At 42.3% G+C, this 19,099-nt stretch overlaps 1 protein-coding gene across 1 annotated transcript in view; it reads right to left on the minus strand.

Annotated features, from left to right (window-relative positions):
- Positions 1 to 7,469: 7,469 nt before the first annotated feature.
- The window catches only part of LOC311025407 (roundabout homolog 1-like), a 74,287-nt gene continuing 62,657 nt past the window's right edge, over positions 7,470 to 19,099 (minus strand). Inside the window, exons 9-29 of the mRNA XM_084028291.1 lie at positions 18,595 to 18,800; positions 18,430 to 18,511; positions 18,159 to 18,327; positions 17,916 to 18,082; positions 17,690 to 17,811; positions 16,657 to 16,891; positions 16,322 to 16,443; positions 16,021 to 16,192; positions 15,566 to 15,763; positions 14,875 to 14,901; positions 14,112 to 14,151; positions 13,779 to 13,933; positions 13,269 to 13,634; positions 13,073 to 13,192; positions 12,855 to 12,990; positions 12,007 to 12,159; positions 11,433 to 11,896; positions 9,428 to 9,568; positions 9,104 to 9,325; positions 8,858 to 9,014; positions 7,470 to 8,735 (exon numbers count right to left, since the gene is read on the minus strand). Of these exons, the coding sequence (XP_083884417.1) occupies positions 8,729 to 8,735; positions 8,858 to 9,014; positions 9,104 to 9,325; positions 9,428 to 9,568; positions 11,433 to 11,896; positions 12,007 to 12,159; positions 12,855 to 12,990; positions 13,073 to 13,192; positions 13,269 to 13,634; positions 13,779 to 13,933; positions 14,112 to 14,151; positions 14,875 to 14,901; positions 15,566 to 15,763; positions 16,021 to 16,192; positions 16,322 to 16,443; positions 16,657 to 16,891; positions 17,690 to 17,811; positions 17,916 to 18,082; positions 18,159 to 18,327; positions 18,430 to 18,511; positions 18,595 to 18,800 (3,461 nt within the window). The 3' untranslated portion in view covers positions 7,470 to 8,728. The remainder of the gene's footprint in view (positions 8,736 to 8,857; positions 9,015 to 9,103; positions 9,326 to 9,427; positions 9,569 to 11,432; positions 11,897 to 12,006; positions 12,160 to 12,854; positions 12,991 to 13,072; positions 13,193 to 13,268; positions 13,635 to 13,778; positions 13,934 to 14,111; positions 14,152 to 14,874; positions 14,902 to 15,565; positions 15,764 to 16,020; positions 16,193 to 16,321; positions 16,444 to 16,656; positions 16,892 to 17,689; positions 17,812 to 17,915; positions 18,083 to 18,158; positions 18,328 to 18,429; positions 18,512 to 18,594; positions 18,801 to 19,099) is intronic.

The raw sequence follows: 19,099 nt of genomic DNA on the forward strand, positions 1-19,099 counted from the left end.
GGTACATGAAAGTAGAGACTCCATCATGTGTATTATAAATGCATCATAGTATATCATACAACTGACATATTAGAGTTTCTCATGAGACATGTCATAACCCAGGGGAAAAAATCATGAAAATTGAGAATCAAAATGTCCTAGAATAGAATATCAGGAATAAAAGTCAAAGTTTTTCAGTTTTTCATGAAGTCATTAGAAATTACAGTAATATACATACATAGTATGTAAAAAAAAAAGGCATACTATAGTAAAAAAATAAAATAAAAAAATAGCCATACTCTGCTGCCACTGCAATACTCGTGCATGCATGTTTCAACACTTTCCAGCCAGACAGCCAGTTCTTGAAAGGACCAAAAAGTAATATAGTATCCATCGTTTACCACTTATCCTGTATTCAGGGTCGCGGGGGGGCTGGGGCTGATCAGCTGTCATTGGGCGAAGGCAGGGTACACCCTGGACAGGATACCAGTCTATCACAGGGCCAACATGTAGAGACAGACAACCATTCACACTCACATTCACACCTACGGTCAATTTAGAGTCACCAATGAACCTATCCCCATCCTGCATGTCTTTGGACTGTGGGAGGAAGCCGGAGAACCCGGAGAGAACCCACGCTTACACGGGGAGTACATGCAAACTCCACACAGACTCCACTCCGGGACCCTCTCGCCGTGAGGTGACAGTGTATAATATAGTATTTTGAAAAAAAGTTTTACAAAAGTAATAGCTTCGTCATAAATAGTTGGGTATAAAAAAGTCCTAGTATGCTATGACAAAAAAAAAAAAAAAATGATGAAAAAGTCATAGTATACTGTACTGTGAGTGTGACATATACTATATGTCAAAAAGATCATAGCATAAGATGACCAAAAAGTCATAGTATAGTATGTCACAAACTTCAAAATCAGCCTACAAGAAAAACAGTATAAAATGATATCGTAAATTATGTAAAATTGTATAGTATAGTCATAAAAACTCATGCTGTAGATCACGACCACCTGAGAAATGTGTGTGTTTGTGCCTAAATGTAAACTGTAGGAATTGTTTGGATGTGTTTGTACCTTGCACTCTATCTGTCCTCTATCTGTCAAAGACTTATGCTTATAAGGCTTATGAAATCTTCCAAATTCAAATAATGATCCATAAGGTAGACCAACGTTCCGCACAGCCAGGCACTCCTGGAAACGTTAGTATGGTTAATCGCCTCCTAGAATTGACACACTGCTGTCGTGATATATATCACACATATTTTGTCCTGATAATGGCTTGAACAAGTTTCAGGTCCAACTTTTCATCCCACCACAGAGGAGCCAGGAGAGACTCGGTTAGAGATGCAGTTACTGTGAATGACAGCTCCTCTAGAATAGACCTGGACAGCAGTGGGAAGGATAGCTTCAGGCCATGGTGAAATTGGTGCCATGCACAGTGTGGGACAGCCTGTCGATATTTGGATCTTTAGACAGATAGACAGGGATTAGGATTGTCTGCAGATAGTGTGCAGACAGGGCACCGTGTGCAATCCACCGTTTAAGCTTCAAATCTTACTGGTTGAGTTTCCAGAGGTACTTTGGGGACAGAAGAATTGGTCGATTCTGGTCTTGACACTATTTGGCCGCTCTCCTGCAGGGTCAACCCCCCACCCCTGCACACAATCTCACCACAAAGTCCTGCATAGGCTCCACCAGATTAACCCAGTTTGTGGTACATGTGAATTCAACAGAAGAACATAGCCGAGCCCACAGGGCCCAATTACAGGGCTCCACCTGCATTCACAGTGTTACAGCTCCATATTTTAAAGATGTACTTTAATACTGTACATTGGCTTTTGGAATGGTGCGGTACTTGAGGGATGCTGTGGTTTTGGTTGGGTGAAAAAGCAATTTACTGTTACCATTATTTACTCCTGTGAATTCTTTTTTTTGCAGTAGGGAAACAATTTAGCCTCAAACTGCTCGATTTCTCTGGACATCACAAAGAAATACTTGTAATGGGGCGTCATTTTTCTACTGGGAGCGCTAATAATGGCAATAAAGCACAGATGACCATATTCGTTTACTCTGTGTTTTTCACTTGTCATCACGATTGAAAAGAAGAGTCTTCACACAGCACAGTGTGAACATTCATTATAGCACTTGAATCACGATGTGACAACAGTGTCACACAAAGCAGGAACAAATTGCTATATTTCATTTCCATCCTCGTGGATGCAAGTGTTTATATTTGAGCAACTTCTTTGTGGTTTGGCATTGACAAAATCACAAAATACATCTAAATAAATTGTGACTGACCTAGTTTTTTTGTTGAGTTTTTTTTTTTTTGTCATTTGTGCAAACTAGCCAGATGAAGATAATAAAAATGAATATTTAAACAAAACCAGACAAGTAGAATCCTCTGGGTAAATGTCCCTCTTATCTAGGTGAACATAAATGAATAATCAAGACAGGCTGTAGTTTACATGAAAAAAAAGCAGCTTCACACAACTGGACAGTGGACACGTTTATTCAGTAACAACATGCAGAAATGATTATTCATATTTGTGGTTCCACCGTCCCAAAGAAGAGCCAATTTTAGACTGAAGAAATGTCAGAATCATATATTATCAAAGGAAATGTACACAGTGTGATGCGGAGCTCCACTGTATACTTTTGAAGATTGCCAAGTATGTTGTTGTACATCACAGTATGATGCTCAGGCAGGAGACCAAAGTGAATTAATTATCTGTATTTTATACTTTTACTGTTGTGCAGCACAGCCTACAGTAGCCTGAAAGGACAAACGTCTGACTCTGCAAAATATTCATTTTTGCCTCTTTGATGGAAGAAGAGAGGAAGCCATTTACTTCTATCTGTCTAAGATCTCGATATTGCTTGAGCTGCATCATTTCATGACATTTCCTCAACATGTGGCGGACAACCTTTTCAGTGTAATTACGTGTAACATTGCCCTGAAAGGCTGATTTCTGACTCATGACATTTGGCTAATTGCAGCATTCCAACAGTGCGGTGGTTTGCGTGCAGCCCACCCGAGGGCCCCAGGTCCCGCTCTGCGGCTCAGCACCCCGAGGGTGAGCCGCCTTCAGCTCCCTCAGCGGCCAATTTATTTTCATCTTGTTCACCCTGATGGTTCGTCTGCTTCTTTTATGTTGCCACTTCACATTGTGCCACTGACTCGAGGCGGGGAAGGCCTCCCTCTGAGGTGTCTGATAGAGGGCATTTGTGTAGATACAGAATGGGCATTTGCATGCTGATATTATCTGCTCTCACTGACTCAGACTCCAGAGACAGACTCCTGGTCTCAACTGAGACTAGCTCTAGACTTAAATCCTAGATTCAAGACCCAGCTGTAGTTGCTGGAACTTTCCCTAGAGAGAGGAATGGTGAGTTTGTAGTTCGGCCTTTCTAGCGAGGACGGATCGTCTCTGCACTATTGCCCAAAAAGTTTTCTTCAAAGGACTTGACACGCAATTTGTCTGCTGTTGTTGACATGAGACTCTCATTGAGATCCTTCAGGCCAATCAGAATCACATGTAAAATAACATCCAGCACATTTACAGTTTAAGGTTGAGTAGGTCATTTGGAAAAACCACAGAGAATCTGACTTTGAATGCATTGCCCAACCAAAAGGTCCCGCCCCCCCATTCGTTCAGGCCAGTGCGATCAAGAAGTAAACATTGACAGACAGGCAAGCCGTCCAATTATTTTCTTCGGCCCAACGTTTTTTTTTAATTGATCGGTATGTTACGATGGTTTCAAGTCATATAGCAGAAAGAGTTTCTGAATAGAATGACTCTGCCTTTAAGGTTATAAGAATGTGTCAAATTTAATTCAAATTAATCAACAGTTTTAAGTTTTAACTGAAGTTCAGCTCTGCATAAAACAAAACAAAGTGGTTGGACATTTCAATGAGGACATATTTTGTCCATTTACTGAAAAAAATACTCGGATATTCAAACATTCTGGTTTTTTAATAAGCTAACATTTCTTTGGTGGAAACATATTAGAAGTATGTTATTTTTTATATATTTAAAACATGTCTGGAGGGGAAATTTAAAACAGCAAAACCGACAAACAGGCAAAGCAGTCAATTAATTGACATAGTATCCCAATTAGTAAATTAATGGATGCAATACAATTTCTCAAATCCGAAAACATGTTTTTATGTTTTTTTCTTCTTGTGAGTGAATTTGTTCATACACTTATATATTTATATTCTATAACTAACTCTCTCCTTCGGCCAGATCAGTCCTTCTCTGCCTTGAGTGCAGATTTTTACAACTTAATGTTTTTTTTTCTTAACTTTTCAAGTGACAGACATTGATATATCTCCATAAACAAATTTGAATTAACCACTGCTGGATGGAGCTCCACCTCACCGCCAGATTCATTATCTCTGACGCCGGCTAATTCCTCACCAACTGTCAGATTTAAGAGAAAGTAATCTTCCTCAAACACAACTGCAATAAATTTGCAATGGTGAATTCGTACTTCATCACTCCTGCCCGACTCCAGTCATAACTTCTCACTCAACAGCAGTGTCAGCTCACCCTCCTCCCTCCGAGTGTCAGTGAGACAGGAAAACACTGAGAAATGCCACCTATCTGTGTCACCACCTGTTTGTTTCACTGCCGTGGAACGAATCGATGTCTTGATCACCTCCAGACGTCTTTCCTGCTGCGCATCCTCAATCAACCTCATTATGTAGGAAACCTGCATGATGCTGCCTGAATGATTATGTTTACCTGTTCAACACGCCAAAAGGGTCCCAGTTCTGCAAAACACCTCCACTTCCATAAAAAACGCATCAATTAATATGTTGGTGAATTTGAAGGATTTGACATTTGGTGTGTGATCCTAAAAAAAGAGAGATTGAACACCTAGATGACATATGTTGGGGTTCAGCTGGTAGGTCAGAATAGACATTTTCATTCGCAGCACAACACTCAGGCCCTGTCTTTATAGATCTGTCCCCTTATGAAGAGATGTTCAGGGTTGACAGCCATCACTTTCACTTTCTCTGTCAGCCTCTCTGGCAATTCTGCCAGATTTGCCCTAGCTGTCACGGCCAGCTCTTTGTCAACAGATTGCAGAGAATCTGCTGGATAAACATGGCGAAATTGAAAATGAAACTTGGCAGCACACACAAGGATTCCCAACCACACACACACACACACACACACACACACACACACACACACACACACACACACACACACACACACACACACACACACACACACACACACACACTCACACACACAAAGTTGTCCTTGAAAAAGGCAAAAAAGAAGAAAGAGATGGGGATGAAGGCAGCCATTAATGGTGTCAAGAAGGAGTTTTCCAGAGAAGAAAACAACATCACACACACAACTGACACTCACTCAGAATTCAGTTTGGTTGCAATCAACCTGTTGGAATAATTGATGAAGAGGCTGATTACATAAATGACTCAACAGACATAATGTAAAATTAATAAATAAATGCATATTGTATAATTCAAGTTCACTTCAGTATTTTAACTTTATGAAAAAAAAAAAGAACCACCTCCATGATTATGAGGCTGATTTTTGCCCGTTATTAACGGAGTACTGATTTATTTGATTGGAGTGGACAATACCTTCCCAGCATGAGCTTAAATTATTCACCCACCATTTACTCACTCAAGTTTGAAGTGATAATTGGACAAAAAAAGCTAGACGGTACTGCTGCTGTAGCTGCTGACAGTGTTTTTGAGTGTTTATTGCTTCCTTTCCTCAACAATGGTTTTACAGTGATTATTTGGGATTTAAACGTACACTAACTAGCTTTGTAGTACTTCTTTTTATTTACAGGTCATCAGAATAACCAGAGCAATTCTATTTTTCAACACATTTAGTCCCTTTACCTCCTGGTTGTACTTAGTTGCTTCTCTCCCCAAAGGCTTCTCCAGATCCCGTTGTGTTTGTGTAGAAGTCATAAGCTCTGAGCCGGTTCAAGTATGTTCCTACTTGAAAGTGAGGAGACCATCCTTCCTTTGATCCTCTTCCCGTTGGCGTTGGAGTGTTTCTGAAAGTCAAATTTGATTGAGTTGGAAAACAGCCAAGTAGGGAGTTAAATTGTTTCTAGGTGAAGCGTTGGGCTGTGAGAATTTAAGGTGTAATTACTGAAAAAGGTTTTTACATGTTTTATCATGGCGTCTGTCTCCCGGTCCCTCCCCTGAAATTGGCCAATAATCTGGTGCTTGCATTACCTCATACCGTTTCATACAGCTTCACGAGCAATAACTGATTCTTTGGCCACTTGAAGGTGGCGTAATGATCTGTTAACACAACTATGATACAACAGAATTATAATTAAAGCATTGGCTGCTTTAAGTGTTTTGATTGCAGTAACATCTTCGTGATTAATCTGACACAATACTTACTTTGCCAAAATCAGCAATCAGTATTCTAAGAATTTCTAATTGAAATCTGAAAGCAACACGACATGAAACATAATTGTCAGAATGATAAGTATCCAAGTCTAATTTGGCAGTTACAGGGAATCAGAGGCATTCCTGCGTTTTTCTTTCACCGGGGTAAAAACTAAAAGGTGAAATGAAGGAGCACAAAGGTCACAGTACACACTCACCTCATTCATCACTGCTGGACGGACTTGGTTTAATTATAAAGAATGATTTGACGATGCATCACTTACTGCGTGAGTCAAGGAACAGTTATACTGGATACACACACACACGTTGCTTGAAAGACATCTGGGAAACCTTTCAACAGCACAGCTGCTCTGCTGATGAAGGTTCACAAGTGAGGTTAATTAAACAGCATGTCTCATCACATCCTCACAGCTTTCTTTTCTCTCGTCTTCCTCGTCGACATCACCTCTCAACCACGGGTTTACCTGCGGGACCAACCGAGAGGCATTCAGCAAAAAAGCTGACAGGTGGAAATTATGAACCAAACTAAAATTAAATGAACTTCATTTTTAAGATGCTTTAAATATGCATAATGAAACACAAGTCAAATTCTGAAGAATAGCCGGCCTTTTGGAATGCGGCAATTTAAAATGAAATTTAAACATTTCAACAGACCAAATGTCATGATCGACATGATTGAGGGTTCAAAGAATGTTTTTCTTTGATGCCACTTCTACACAAAGAGTTCACATCCAAGAAAAAAAGGCTTTTCTCAAAGCCTTGCTGTATGAGCGCTGTTTGCTTTAAACTTCTCAAGGTCTAGAAATAAATCAAATTAAATAAAATTGCATGACTCATCCAGGATTCTTTTGTTGTACTGGATGTGTTTTCAGACAACGGGTGAAAAAAGGATCAGGAAACATACTACCCATCATACTTATTTTTCTTTTTAGCGTATCTTTTTATCTTGAGGTTCAAACTATAAAAAACACCTTTGACAATGGAAAGGATCAATAATCATTTGCATGATTGGCATTTTTTTTCTTAATATGTCGGTGAACTTCAGGTCATCATTTTTTTCTGATTGTTCATTGTTTAGAATGGTTTTCATTTGAAACAGCAAAGAGGATCATCAATGAAGAATTCTGTTTAAAGAATGAGTTAAAAGCTGATGTGTTGTTGTTGCTTAAGGAACAGCAATATTTATTCAAACAGAGTAGTTAAAGTGACATATTTGTTCCATATATATAACTTTCAGAACAGGGCTGAACAATGTGACCAAAACCTAGAGCACAATGCAAGTTGAACTTAAATTGAACAATAAACACACACTATCAACACATTTTCTTAATACATATTCACTTTCTCTTCTTTTTTGTTTTAAATTGAATGAATCTATGTTGGTAAGAGATTCATGATCAGTAATTTCCTTAATAAAGTGTATTGTCCAGCCCTGCTCCAGGAGTTATGACCGAGTTCAAAGGGAACACAGGACTAAATGAAATGGACCCAGTGGAGAAACGATATATGGAACCAGTCCATGACCAGGTTTTTCATCATCCCAACGGGAGGACAAAGCAGTCAAGATGTTCAGCAAAAGCTCCTACAGGTGAATCTGCATGCAATTCTCTCAGTACACACGACAGATAGTTCAAATCTGAACGAAAGCAGCTCAAATGTACGCAACCGAATGCACAATCACAATCAACAATCGTTTCTCAGCCTGAAGTGAACCGATGAAATGATTAACAAGACTCCTCCAGACATGAAATTCATATAATAAAGAATACAATTAAGTGATTGTGCTTTTATAACCGAAGTAGGACAAATAATACAAAGACAAGATGTACATCACTTATAAAACATTAACACTGTTATATAAAATTTGAATTTGAAGCACTTCTGTGGCAGTAAACAATTTCAAGAATTTACAAGATGGCTGGTAATGGCTGAAGATCAATCATAGTAAAAATAACAAGACAACAAGCAAGGATCATGTGTGGGCCGCATCAAGCAGTCGCCATGGACAATGTTTGTGGAGACACTCACGACCGCCATAAAATGTGCATTCATCTCACTTAAATGAGCAACCAGCGGTTCAGCCCCCCTCCCCCTCCCAAAAAGCAAACAATAAACAGTGCATCAAATTAAAGTCCACAGACTTAAACATGAGGGCACTTTTCTTCTTTTTCCAACACCTAATGAGAAATTCGAAGTAGAAAACAACAGCATGTATTGTGCAGTATTTTTAGTCTTTTTTCCATATCGTTAAGGTCAAAGTCCTTTGTCTGACGCAACTGGAGGATATTCCTTTTGTGCTCACATTTCTTCTTTCTTTTCAGGAACTGCAAAAACAAAAAATGCGTCATGTTTCTCCCTTGCACTTAACATATTCAAATGATTACAGATAATAAACGACACATATATTTGAGCTGAAGAGTTGTATATGTTCCTGATTGAGATTTACCCCTTTTCCACCTGTCCAGTAGGTGCCACCTGTCCTCCCTGTTTGGTCCTCGAGTCTCCACATGACATAAAGCTGGATGAATGAGTCTCATCAGGCTCCCTCTGAGCTTGACCTGATGGGAAGGAGGGGCGACTGTACAGAAGGACATCCCCAAATTCTGTAGGCATGACAGCAAAGAAAACAGTTTAGTTGGTAAATCAAATTCAATCACATCAAAGAAAGCATGCAATATAATCCATCCAGTGCCTGAGTGCTGTCGGCTTTTGCTGCTTCCTTTTCCTCCAACCGAAGTCTTGTGCTTGTCCTGGCTCTCCCTCTGCTCAGACGGAGCCTCCCTGGCCCTGTGAGTCCCGGTGCTGCCTCGCCGACCCCGGGCATCCCCAGAGCCCATCCGAGGCAGCGTGGCCCCCCTCACTTTATATTCGCCGTGTGACATCTGGCCGGGGAAATTCAGAGGCATGCAAGAGTCTGGGGACAGAGGAGAGGGATCCAAATGTTAGAGTTATAAGGGGATAAGCAGTAGGAAATCTCATTCTTGGTTCAGTTTCTTCTTCTTCTTTTTTTTGTTACCATCGTTGAAGACATCTTTGGGTTGGTAGCCCTGTTGACCAGACTGGTTCTGTTTATGCCTTCTGGGCCTTTTATGTGTTATTGCAGGACTCATGTTGCTGTCTGTGGACATGGGGCTGCTGGGCCGCTGCTGCCGCCGGCCTGCCATCAACACAGACGTGGACCCATCATTACTACTACTGTTACTGCTACTGTTAATACTGCTACTGTTAATACTACTACTACTGGACCAATCATTACTGGGGTGGTTGAGCCTGCTGCCATTGACTACTACTGTTAATACTGCTAATGTTACTAGTACTGTTAATACTACTACTACTACTGTTAATACTACTAATACTGCTAGTACTGGACCAATCATTACTAGGGTGGCTGAGCCTGCCGCCATGGACTACTACTGTTAATACAGCTACTACTGTTAATACTACTACTGTTGATACTACAACTGTTACTACTACTACTACTGTTAATACTGCTACTGTTGATACTACTACTACTGTTAATACTACTACTACTGTTAATACTGCTACTACTGTTAATACTACTACTACTGTTAATACTACTACTACTGTTGATACTACTACTGTTAATACTACTACTGTTAATACTACTACTATTGATGGTACTACTACGATTAATACTACTACTGTTAATACTACTACTACTGTTTATACGACAACTGTTGATACTACTACTACTGTTGATACTACTACTACTGTTAATACTACTACTGTTAATACTACTACTGTTGATACTACTACTGTTGATACTACTACTACTACTGATAATACTACTTCTGTTGATACTACTACTGTTAATACTACTACTGTTGATACTACTACTACTACTGTTGATACTACTACTACTGTTAAGCTACTCCTGTTAATACTACTACTGTTGATACTACTACTACTGTTGATACTACTACTACTGTTAATGCTACTCCTGTTAATACTTCTACTGTTGATGCTACTATTACTGTTGATACTACTACTGCTGTTAATACTACTACTGTAAATACTACTACTGTTTATACTACTACTGTTAATACGACTACTTTTGATAGTACTACTACTGTTGATACTACTACTACTGTAAATACTACTACTGTTAATACGACGACTTTTGATGGTACTACTACTGTTGATACTACTACTACTGTTAATACTACTACTGTTGATACTACTACTGTTAATACCGCTACTGTTGATACTACTACTGTTAATGCTACTACTGTTGATACTACTACTACTGTTGATAATGCTACTACTGCTGATACTAGTACTGTTGATACTACTACTTCTGTTAATACTACTACTACTGTTAATACTACTACTACTGTTACTATTACTGTTTATACTACTACTACTGTTAATACTACTACTGTTGATACTACTACTACTATTACTACTATTGTTGATAATACTACTACTGTTGGTACCACTGCTGTTAATACTACTAATGTTGATACTAGTACTGTTGACACTACTACTACTGTTAATACTACTATTGTTAATACTACTACTACTATTGATACTACTGCTGTTAATACTACTAATGGTGATACTAGTACTGTTGATACTACTACTACTACTACTACTGTTAATACTACTACTACTACTGTTAATACTACTGCTGTTAAAACTACTACTGTTGATACTACTACTACTACTGTTAATAATACTACTACTGTTGATACTACAACTACTACTGTTACTACTACTACTGTTAATAATGCTACTACTGTTGTGATAGGACACTATAAATACAATTGAATTGAATTGAATAAATCACATAACAGGTAACATAAAACAGATAACTAGTAGTAAAACATTTTACGAGATGGAAAGACAGGAACACCAAACACCTGTGGAAACTTGAATGTTCACTGTCTTAATAATCCAGTCTGGACAAAGCGGCGGACCGATGCTAGTCCTTATGGAACAGGTGTAGCTAATACATTTATACCCATAATGAAACCTTTTTATTTTGCCTGACGTCTCACCTGACTCCTCGGGGTATCTGCACATACGCAGGCCTACGATATCCCGCGAAGAGGCGACTGCCTGGTTGAAATCGCCGTCTGTAAAGAAGGACCCTTCCGAGGTGCTGACAACACTGGACCTGCCAGATGAGATGTTGTCCTCAGATGCTGAGCCCCAGCTGTTAACCATGGACCCTGTGACCGAGCGGTCCAGATCCCCAGTGCTGGAGGCTGGGGTCTGCTCCAGCCCGTGGAGGAGCAGCTTGTGTGGAGAGGGGTGGTGCAGCTGGTGTTTGTGCTTCTGCCTATTGTGGTGTTGGCTGTAGTGACTTTCAGTGAGCTCTGCGTCTGTCTCCTCCTCCTCCTCGTCCTCCTCCTCCTCCTCGTCCTCCTCGTCCTCCTGAACATTGGTGTCCATGCAGAAGGGTATGGAGCTGTAGGTGTGTGTTGGGGAGAGAGGGCGAGGGTGGCTGGCGATGTGTTGGCTGAGAAGGGCATTAAAACAAATCTGTGTTGTCTTGTCGCAAACAAAAAAATGTGTAACGACGGTTAAAAATGGTTGAATTCAGCATCAGGAAGGTTTATTTCTGGTTACCTGAGGTACTCATCTCCATCGTGCAAGCCATTGCTCAGGTCTCCCTGTGGTGTTGTGTTGGGTGGGTGACTATGGGACACTTCAGGAGGAGACGAAGCGGCCCCTCTTGCTGGTGGGGTAGGGCAGCTTTCTATTCTCTCCTCTGGATCAAAACTGAAAAGAAAAGAACAAGCGATGGTGAGGTAATGGCTAAAGGAACGAGAGGGCGCTGGCAGTCCCGATACATTAGTCACAGCCCATTAAACATGAGTGCAAATCCCTCGGTCTGCCATCAAAACACAAATTTCCATCAAAGATAAAAAAAAAACAAAAATGAACAATAAGCACCATCTGTTTTTTATTGCTAGAAAAACTGCACATCTCTCGTTTCTGTTCTGTTCGGTGTACATTTTATGAAGTAATTATAGATTTGTACCTGCTGTCAAAGTAAACACACCGACAACGACAAGAATCTAAACGGCGTAATTAGTTGGTTTGAAAGTGACGGCTTGACAATAAGGACGTGTTTTAACAGAAGGCGTACAGGTGTTCACAGCATACCTCTGTGTGAGGCTGATAACTTCATCATAGAATTGCTTTTTTTCCAGCCAATTTATCCTGGTGGGCCAATAATTTAACGTGACACATTCCAAATAATGAACGGTTTCAATCTAATTCAATTTTGTGTCTCGTTATATTGCATTGGATAATCAGTCGCGGACAAATAAGGTAATACATTTGCTCCCTATCAAGTGCACTACTGCAGCTATCTTTGGAGACCCCTGTTTCAACACTGAGTGATGCATGTCTGTGTATTAGCGTGTGCTGTGTAGAAGTGCATGCATCTGCGTGTGTCTTTGCCTTCATACCTCCTCTCCGTGGGCAGGCTGTACTCATCACAGTCCCAGGCATTAGCATGAGGAGGAGGCAGAGCTTCCCCCCAGCTTACTGCGGTATGTTTGGGGATCTTCGGGGCCCGCGTTCCTTTCTTTTGATTTTGACTCCCTGAGAGATGAGAAGAGAAAACGCCGATGTAAACACGGACTTTCTGAAATTCTCCATCGTACAGAGTAGCCGTGGGCCTTACCGGAGGTGCTGTTGCTGCCTCTGTCGGAGCTGTGGTGGGAGCCTGCTGAGCTGTGATCACGGGCCTGGTTGTAGGGCATGGTTTTGGGATGGATCATTCCTTCACTTCCTTGCAGATGATCTGAAGACAAACAACATTCACATTGTACTCGTTCTGTATTTTATATCCGTTTTGCAAAGCAAACTCAATACCTCACCTTTATTGAGCATGTTCTGCTCAAATATGTTGTACTGCATCTGCACTGCCATCTCCTTTGGTATGGGAGGCGGGTTGGGGGGCTGTTTCCAGCAGTGCATGTCCAGAGGCTCTGCTATAGCGCCCCCGGTGGCTGCCTTGTTCTTGATGCTGGCCTGGATGAGCTGCGTGGTGGCGTACGGGATGGGTTCGTACGTGGCTGCCGAGTCTCCCCCCGGGCTCGTGTAGCACAAGTTGGAGCTGTTGAACGTTTTAATCTCGTTGAGCTTGTTGGAGAGATTCACGTCGCTGTAAATGGCCGTCTCAGAACCAAGCTGTCCCCCTTGTTTGTTCTCTGGATGGTTTCCATAGTTTGCTATGCAGTCAGCTGAGGGGGAAACGTGAGACAAAGCAGCATGTGAACACAGCGAGTCACCCAGCTCCATAATTTGATTGTTACAAGACACAGAGTGTGGACCTCGGAGGCTCCTACAGTCCCTGAACTATGACATGAGCTCAGTCTCCCACCCACCTGGTCGGCTGTATGTTGTCATGTTGCTGTCACTGGTGCCGTTGCCATTATTGCAGCAGTTGATGCTGCAGTCCTTGTGATTGGCACACGCGTTTGGCCAATTGTCTGGCAGCCACAGTTGGTTTAGGGGTTCGCCCATGCCGAGAAGGCCAGGTCTGAAACAAGCAGGACCACAGCGCCTTCAATCAAAATGCGGCTGATGAATGAGCATGGGGACGTGAGGGGGCTCATGGTGTGGAGCAGGGGAACACCTCCCCCTGGTGTTTCTACGGTGTAAGTGCGTTTGTCCACGTGAGCCTTTATATAACACAAAGGGACAAAAATATCACTCACCTGCCAGCGCTGCACACAGATTCTCCTCTTTGATACGCCACTGGAAAGAGAAACAGAAGGGGGAAAAAAAAACAATACGCTTTGATGAGCTGTCAAGACGAGGAAGTGCCAAAGGGAGAGAAAGTGAAGCCATGAAAGGCAGGTAGAGATTCTAAGATAAACTCTACAGTCAAAAGTCTGCACTCACTTCAATACAAGCTTCCATCGGCGGGGCACAAAGTCTGACTCTCTACGGTTTAATGTGCACCAACACAACACAAATAATTGACTGTGCCTTTACCTACCCCCGCATTACTTCAGAACCGATTCAGATCGCTGTTTGAGACACTTTCTCCTCCACAGTAAAACATCAAGCAACATTCTCCTATAGAATATACTCCGTATTTTACTTATTTCAAATGAAGCTGTGCTAGTGAGAAAGTGGGCTAGACACACCATCAGCATATAGATGTGTATGCAGCACACATTGGGATCAACTAAATCCCCAATTTGATCCAACAAATATGCTAGTACTGCAATCATAACTTAAGAGAAATAAGTATTTAATCACCTGCTTTTGAGCTCATATATTGTTGGTGCTGTTTTATTTAATTGAATCCCTCTACATTTTGTTTTATGGTATTCTATGTTGAGATGTTAGTAAAATACCATTTATATGCTTTGAGCATTGAGTGAGAAAAACCTACATATATTACTATACTATATAAACCTACCTAATAGAAAAAAATCACAAATATTAGCAGAATAATCACATTGCACATACCTGTCGGTGTAAAGGTGAATGACGGGACTGTATGGACAGACGGGGGGAGAAAGAGGAGAAAAAACTTCAATAAAGGTACTATTTACAGTAACTACGTGCTTCGTTACTCACACTACGTCTATGCATGTACCCTTCACATCCCTTCATGACAAAACTGATGTGTAGAAACATTTAAACGACCACATGCCATCTGCCTCACTGCTGCCTCTTTGCAAAGCGTCCAGGTGAAGGTTAATGAGTGTGACGGGCCGCCCGAGAGCGGGTGGAAAAATAACAGCGATATTGCAGCAGACATGTAAATGGCAGGTTGACAGGCCTCTCCCTTTAAGAACGCTGCTGTGTTGAAGGAATGACACTCTACAAATGAGCGGCTAAAGGTCAGCCTTTGACTGGCCGCAAATGCAAAATCTGCTTCTGAAGTCTTTGTGTCGAGGGAAGATTAGACCGGAGCCTTTTCCCCCCTTTGATGTGATCTGCTTATCGACCTCTTAAATGATTCCTTAATATCACGGAGACGAAGGCTGCTGTTCAGTGTGGCGGCGGCGTGTCATGGCTTGATCCCTCCTACAATCATAATGACCTTCAACTGTACTCGCGAAAGCAAACCGATAACCTGCTTTTGCAGACGCACACTTGGGAGATGAGCATGTTGAACATACAACCGTCTACATGTCAACTGAGAAACACACACCCTTGCGGATCCCTGTGTAGGTGCTGCTGAGGCCGCTTCTCTTCTTGCGGTGACGGTAGAGCCACACACTGAAGATCATGAGGACCAGCCAGCAGGTGGCGCCAATGCCAGCGATAAATGCCGGTTGCCTCACCACATCTGAGATCTGAGACAAGGTGTCTCTGTCCTCACTGATATCTATCATCTGGCCTGCAGAGTCTAACCAGGAGAAGAAGAAAGCCATTATACAGTGTGTGCATGGACAATTAATGTACAAACAAGTGCTGATGCAGCAAAGTTATAATAGCATCGTTAAAAAAAAAACTATATGAAGCTAAGTAACAGCAGGGTAAGCACAATATGGGGCTTTATTAGATATTTTTATGAACACTGTACAATGAAAAGGAGGCTGAAAAACATATAAGAAGTTTTAAGCCTGAGATGCTGTAACTTAGCTTCCCTCACTGAACTCTCACCTAATTGAAAAAAAGTGGCGTCGCTCTTGACCCCAGGTCCGGCACTGTTACTGGCCGCAACCTCCACACCGTAGCGGATTCCCGGCGCCAGACCGGAGACCAGCACAGAGAAGGTGGCGCCGTCGACCGATTGGTTTACGTGATAACGACTCTCGTTACCCAGGCACCAGATCTGCGGAGAGAAAGTGACGGGAGGAGACGAGATGACAGTGATTGCCTGAGGGACACATCTGACAACACAAGAGGCCATTTCTGCTGTAATACACGTCATTGGGAGCAAGTGGGGGACTTCTTTTCTTACCTTGTACTCCTGAATGACTCCAGCTTCTTCCCGTTCCGGAGGCGGTTTCCAAGCAACGAGGATGGCGCTCCCATTGGCATCACTCTTTGTCACTGTAACGCCCTGGGGTGCTCTGCTAGGGGCTAAGACAATGAAGCACACAGTTAATCACGCGGATACAAACATTTGTTTGATGCTGTCTGTATCCCAGGTGTGGTCTGCATCTCTAACAGGTTTGCATATTAAAAAAGCAATACCTTTGCATATATTATTAAAAGAAATTAAAGAGTTGCACCAATATTATTTAATTCCTCCCAGCAATTATTCTTTATAGACACATTAAATACTGCAGTCACCTTCTTCCAACGTCCTGACCACCTTCACCTCACTGTCCGCTCCCTGGAACTCATCAAAGAAGGGGCGCACTTTGAACTCGTAGATGGATCCTCTCTTCAGCTGAGCGATCACCACCCCGTCCTCCCGTGGAGCATGCACCTCCAGGACACTCCACTGCCCCTCTGGCTGGCCGTGCTCAGCGGACGCCCTGTAAAGCACCTTGTAACCCTGAATGTACGGGGACTGCTGCTCCACCTGGCGGAGGTGCAGAGATAAAAAAACATGCAAGGGTTAGGGCCTTTTTTTGATCATGAGAAATTAAACATCTGCGTTTGGATCAAAGGGATGCCTGAAATGTGATGCAGCTGTCATGCAACTTAAGTCTGAGGATCCCAATTATATCTGCATGTGAGTGAAAACAACATGAGGTCAGAGTGAAAACCCCCACAGGAATGATCTGCTTTAACTCAGTTAATTCCCTTTGCATTTAGGTCGATGAAGATTAACATGTCCTCATACGTAACTGTGAATTCTCACTGCAAACCGCGTTATGAGGTCATTAATAGTTTCCCCTCTACATGGCTGTGGTTAAAGTCAAGCCAGGAGAGGACTAAGCACTTTCCATGCTCGGGCACAATGCATTACAACGAAGACACAGTCACTTCTCTGCACTGCGGGTTTATTCTCTGCTAATAAACGTTTAGATGTTTAGATAAAAAACACATGCAATTTCAACATCTTTTGTAAACACTTTACTTTCACACGAGGCAGTTTTAGCCTCGAAGCTCCTCCTGCACCGCTAAGATCTCTGTTTCTCTATTTCTCTGCTGAAAGTGTATTTACCCAGTCATCACTGACAGTTCATTTCTTTTTATTGTTTGGGAAAATAAAAGAAAACATATCAGAGACTATAAAAATGCTCTGTAACAGACATTCTTGCATTATTCTTTCTAATTTGGCTTCTATTTTCAGTTATAAAGTGTGTTTCCATTCCCTGGTTAATTTGACCTTTTCCTATTATTTACACTGACTCTGATACGTGGCCCCTCTTACCATCCACTGCATCCTGACGGCAGAGGAGGACAGGACGGTCGGTGTGTGCAGGTGGATGACCACGTCGCCCAGCTCCCTCTGGATGTGCCGGTGATCCACTCCCTGCATGGTGGAGGAGCTCTCTGTCGGCACGAAGAAAAGGGAAGGAAAGAAGTAAAATGGCAACAATGACGCGCTCATCCGTACTGAAATTGGCATGTTAAAGGAATGAAAAGCCCGTGCTGACCTTGTGTTCTAACAGAGTCAGAAATTGGACTGGGATCACTGAGGCCATGCGCATTCACCGCTCTGACCATAAAGAGGTAGACAGCTGCGGGCTTCAGGTTCCTCAGTACAAAGGTCTGTGTCTTGATGTGCTCGGCCAGGGTCACCCATCTGCTGCCTAATGTATAACTGCAGGGAGAGGTGAAGATGTAATAACACGCACATGCAAGGAGAGTTCCAGCCAGGTTTACTGCACATTTCTAACCTGAATGCCTCGATCAGGTAAGATGTAGGCGCTCCGCCGCCGTCTGGTCTGGAATTCCACGACAGAGTGGCCGAGGTCCGACTGATGTCGGTCACCTCGGGTTTGGATGGAGCACTGGGGATCAGGTTAGGGTCTGTTGGCTGACTGGACTGAACTATAACTCCAAACTCTGCCACAGAGACGCCAAGAAATCCATTTAAGTACACCACACAGGACTCCTCAGCACGTATTTACCACCTTTATGTCCCCGTTCTGGATTGGTGTGACCTACCCTCCACCTGTAAGTACGCTGTCCGGGAAGCCTCTCCGTTGGGACTCGAAGCGACGCAGGTGTAGAAGCCTGTATCCCCCAGCTGAGGAGAGGAAGCACAGTGGCAGACATGAGTGGGTTGGCTTGTCTGGAGCTTCTTCTATGCTTCTATTTTACTCCGACTACCTTTGCGTAGCGAATCTCCAGAGATCCTGTGTCTGCTATGGACATGCGGGAGTCCACTGGAGACACCACCACTCCATCCTTCTTCCAGTGGATGGTAGGAGGTGGAGAGTCGGCTGTTTGGCAGCCCAGGACCACTGTGCTGTCCACAGAAATGGTCTTATTGAGGGGGCCCTGCCTGATCACGGGAGGAGGGTGGTCTGACCCAGCTAATAAAAACAAAACCAAAGCAGGGAAGTCAAAGACCAATAATGTTAACACTTGCCGGGTGGCCTTATTGCAAGTACGTACTTAAACATGTGTGGCAGTCACACTGGAAAGTAGTAGTTATAGTTTATTGAAAAATTCTGAAACATTTGAGAGCTTTTGACATTTAAGAATTAGCAAATATGAAAAGGAAGCCTTATTTTTCGTTTTGTTCTAATAGAATTTAACGCAGTCGTCACTACACACACACATTATAAACATTAAACATGTGTTTTATGTTTTGCCTACAAAAGACGCTCCA

Source organism: Eutrigla gurnardus (assembly GCF_963514095.1).
Source record: "Eutrigla gurnardus genome assembly, chromosome: 15".
NCBI classification, from domain to species: domain Eukaryota; kingdom Metazoa; phylum Chordata; class Actinopteri; order Perciformes; family Triglidae; genus Eutrigla; species Eutrigla gurnardus.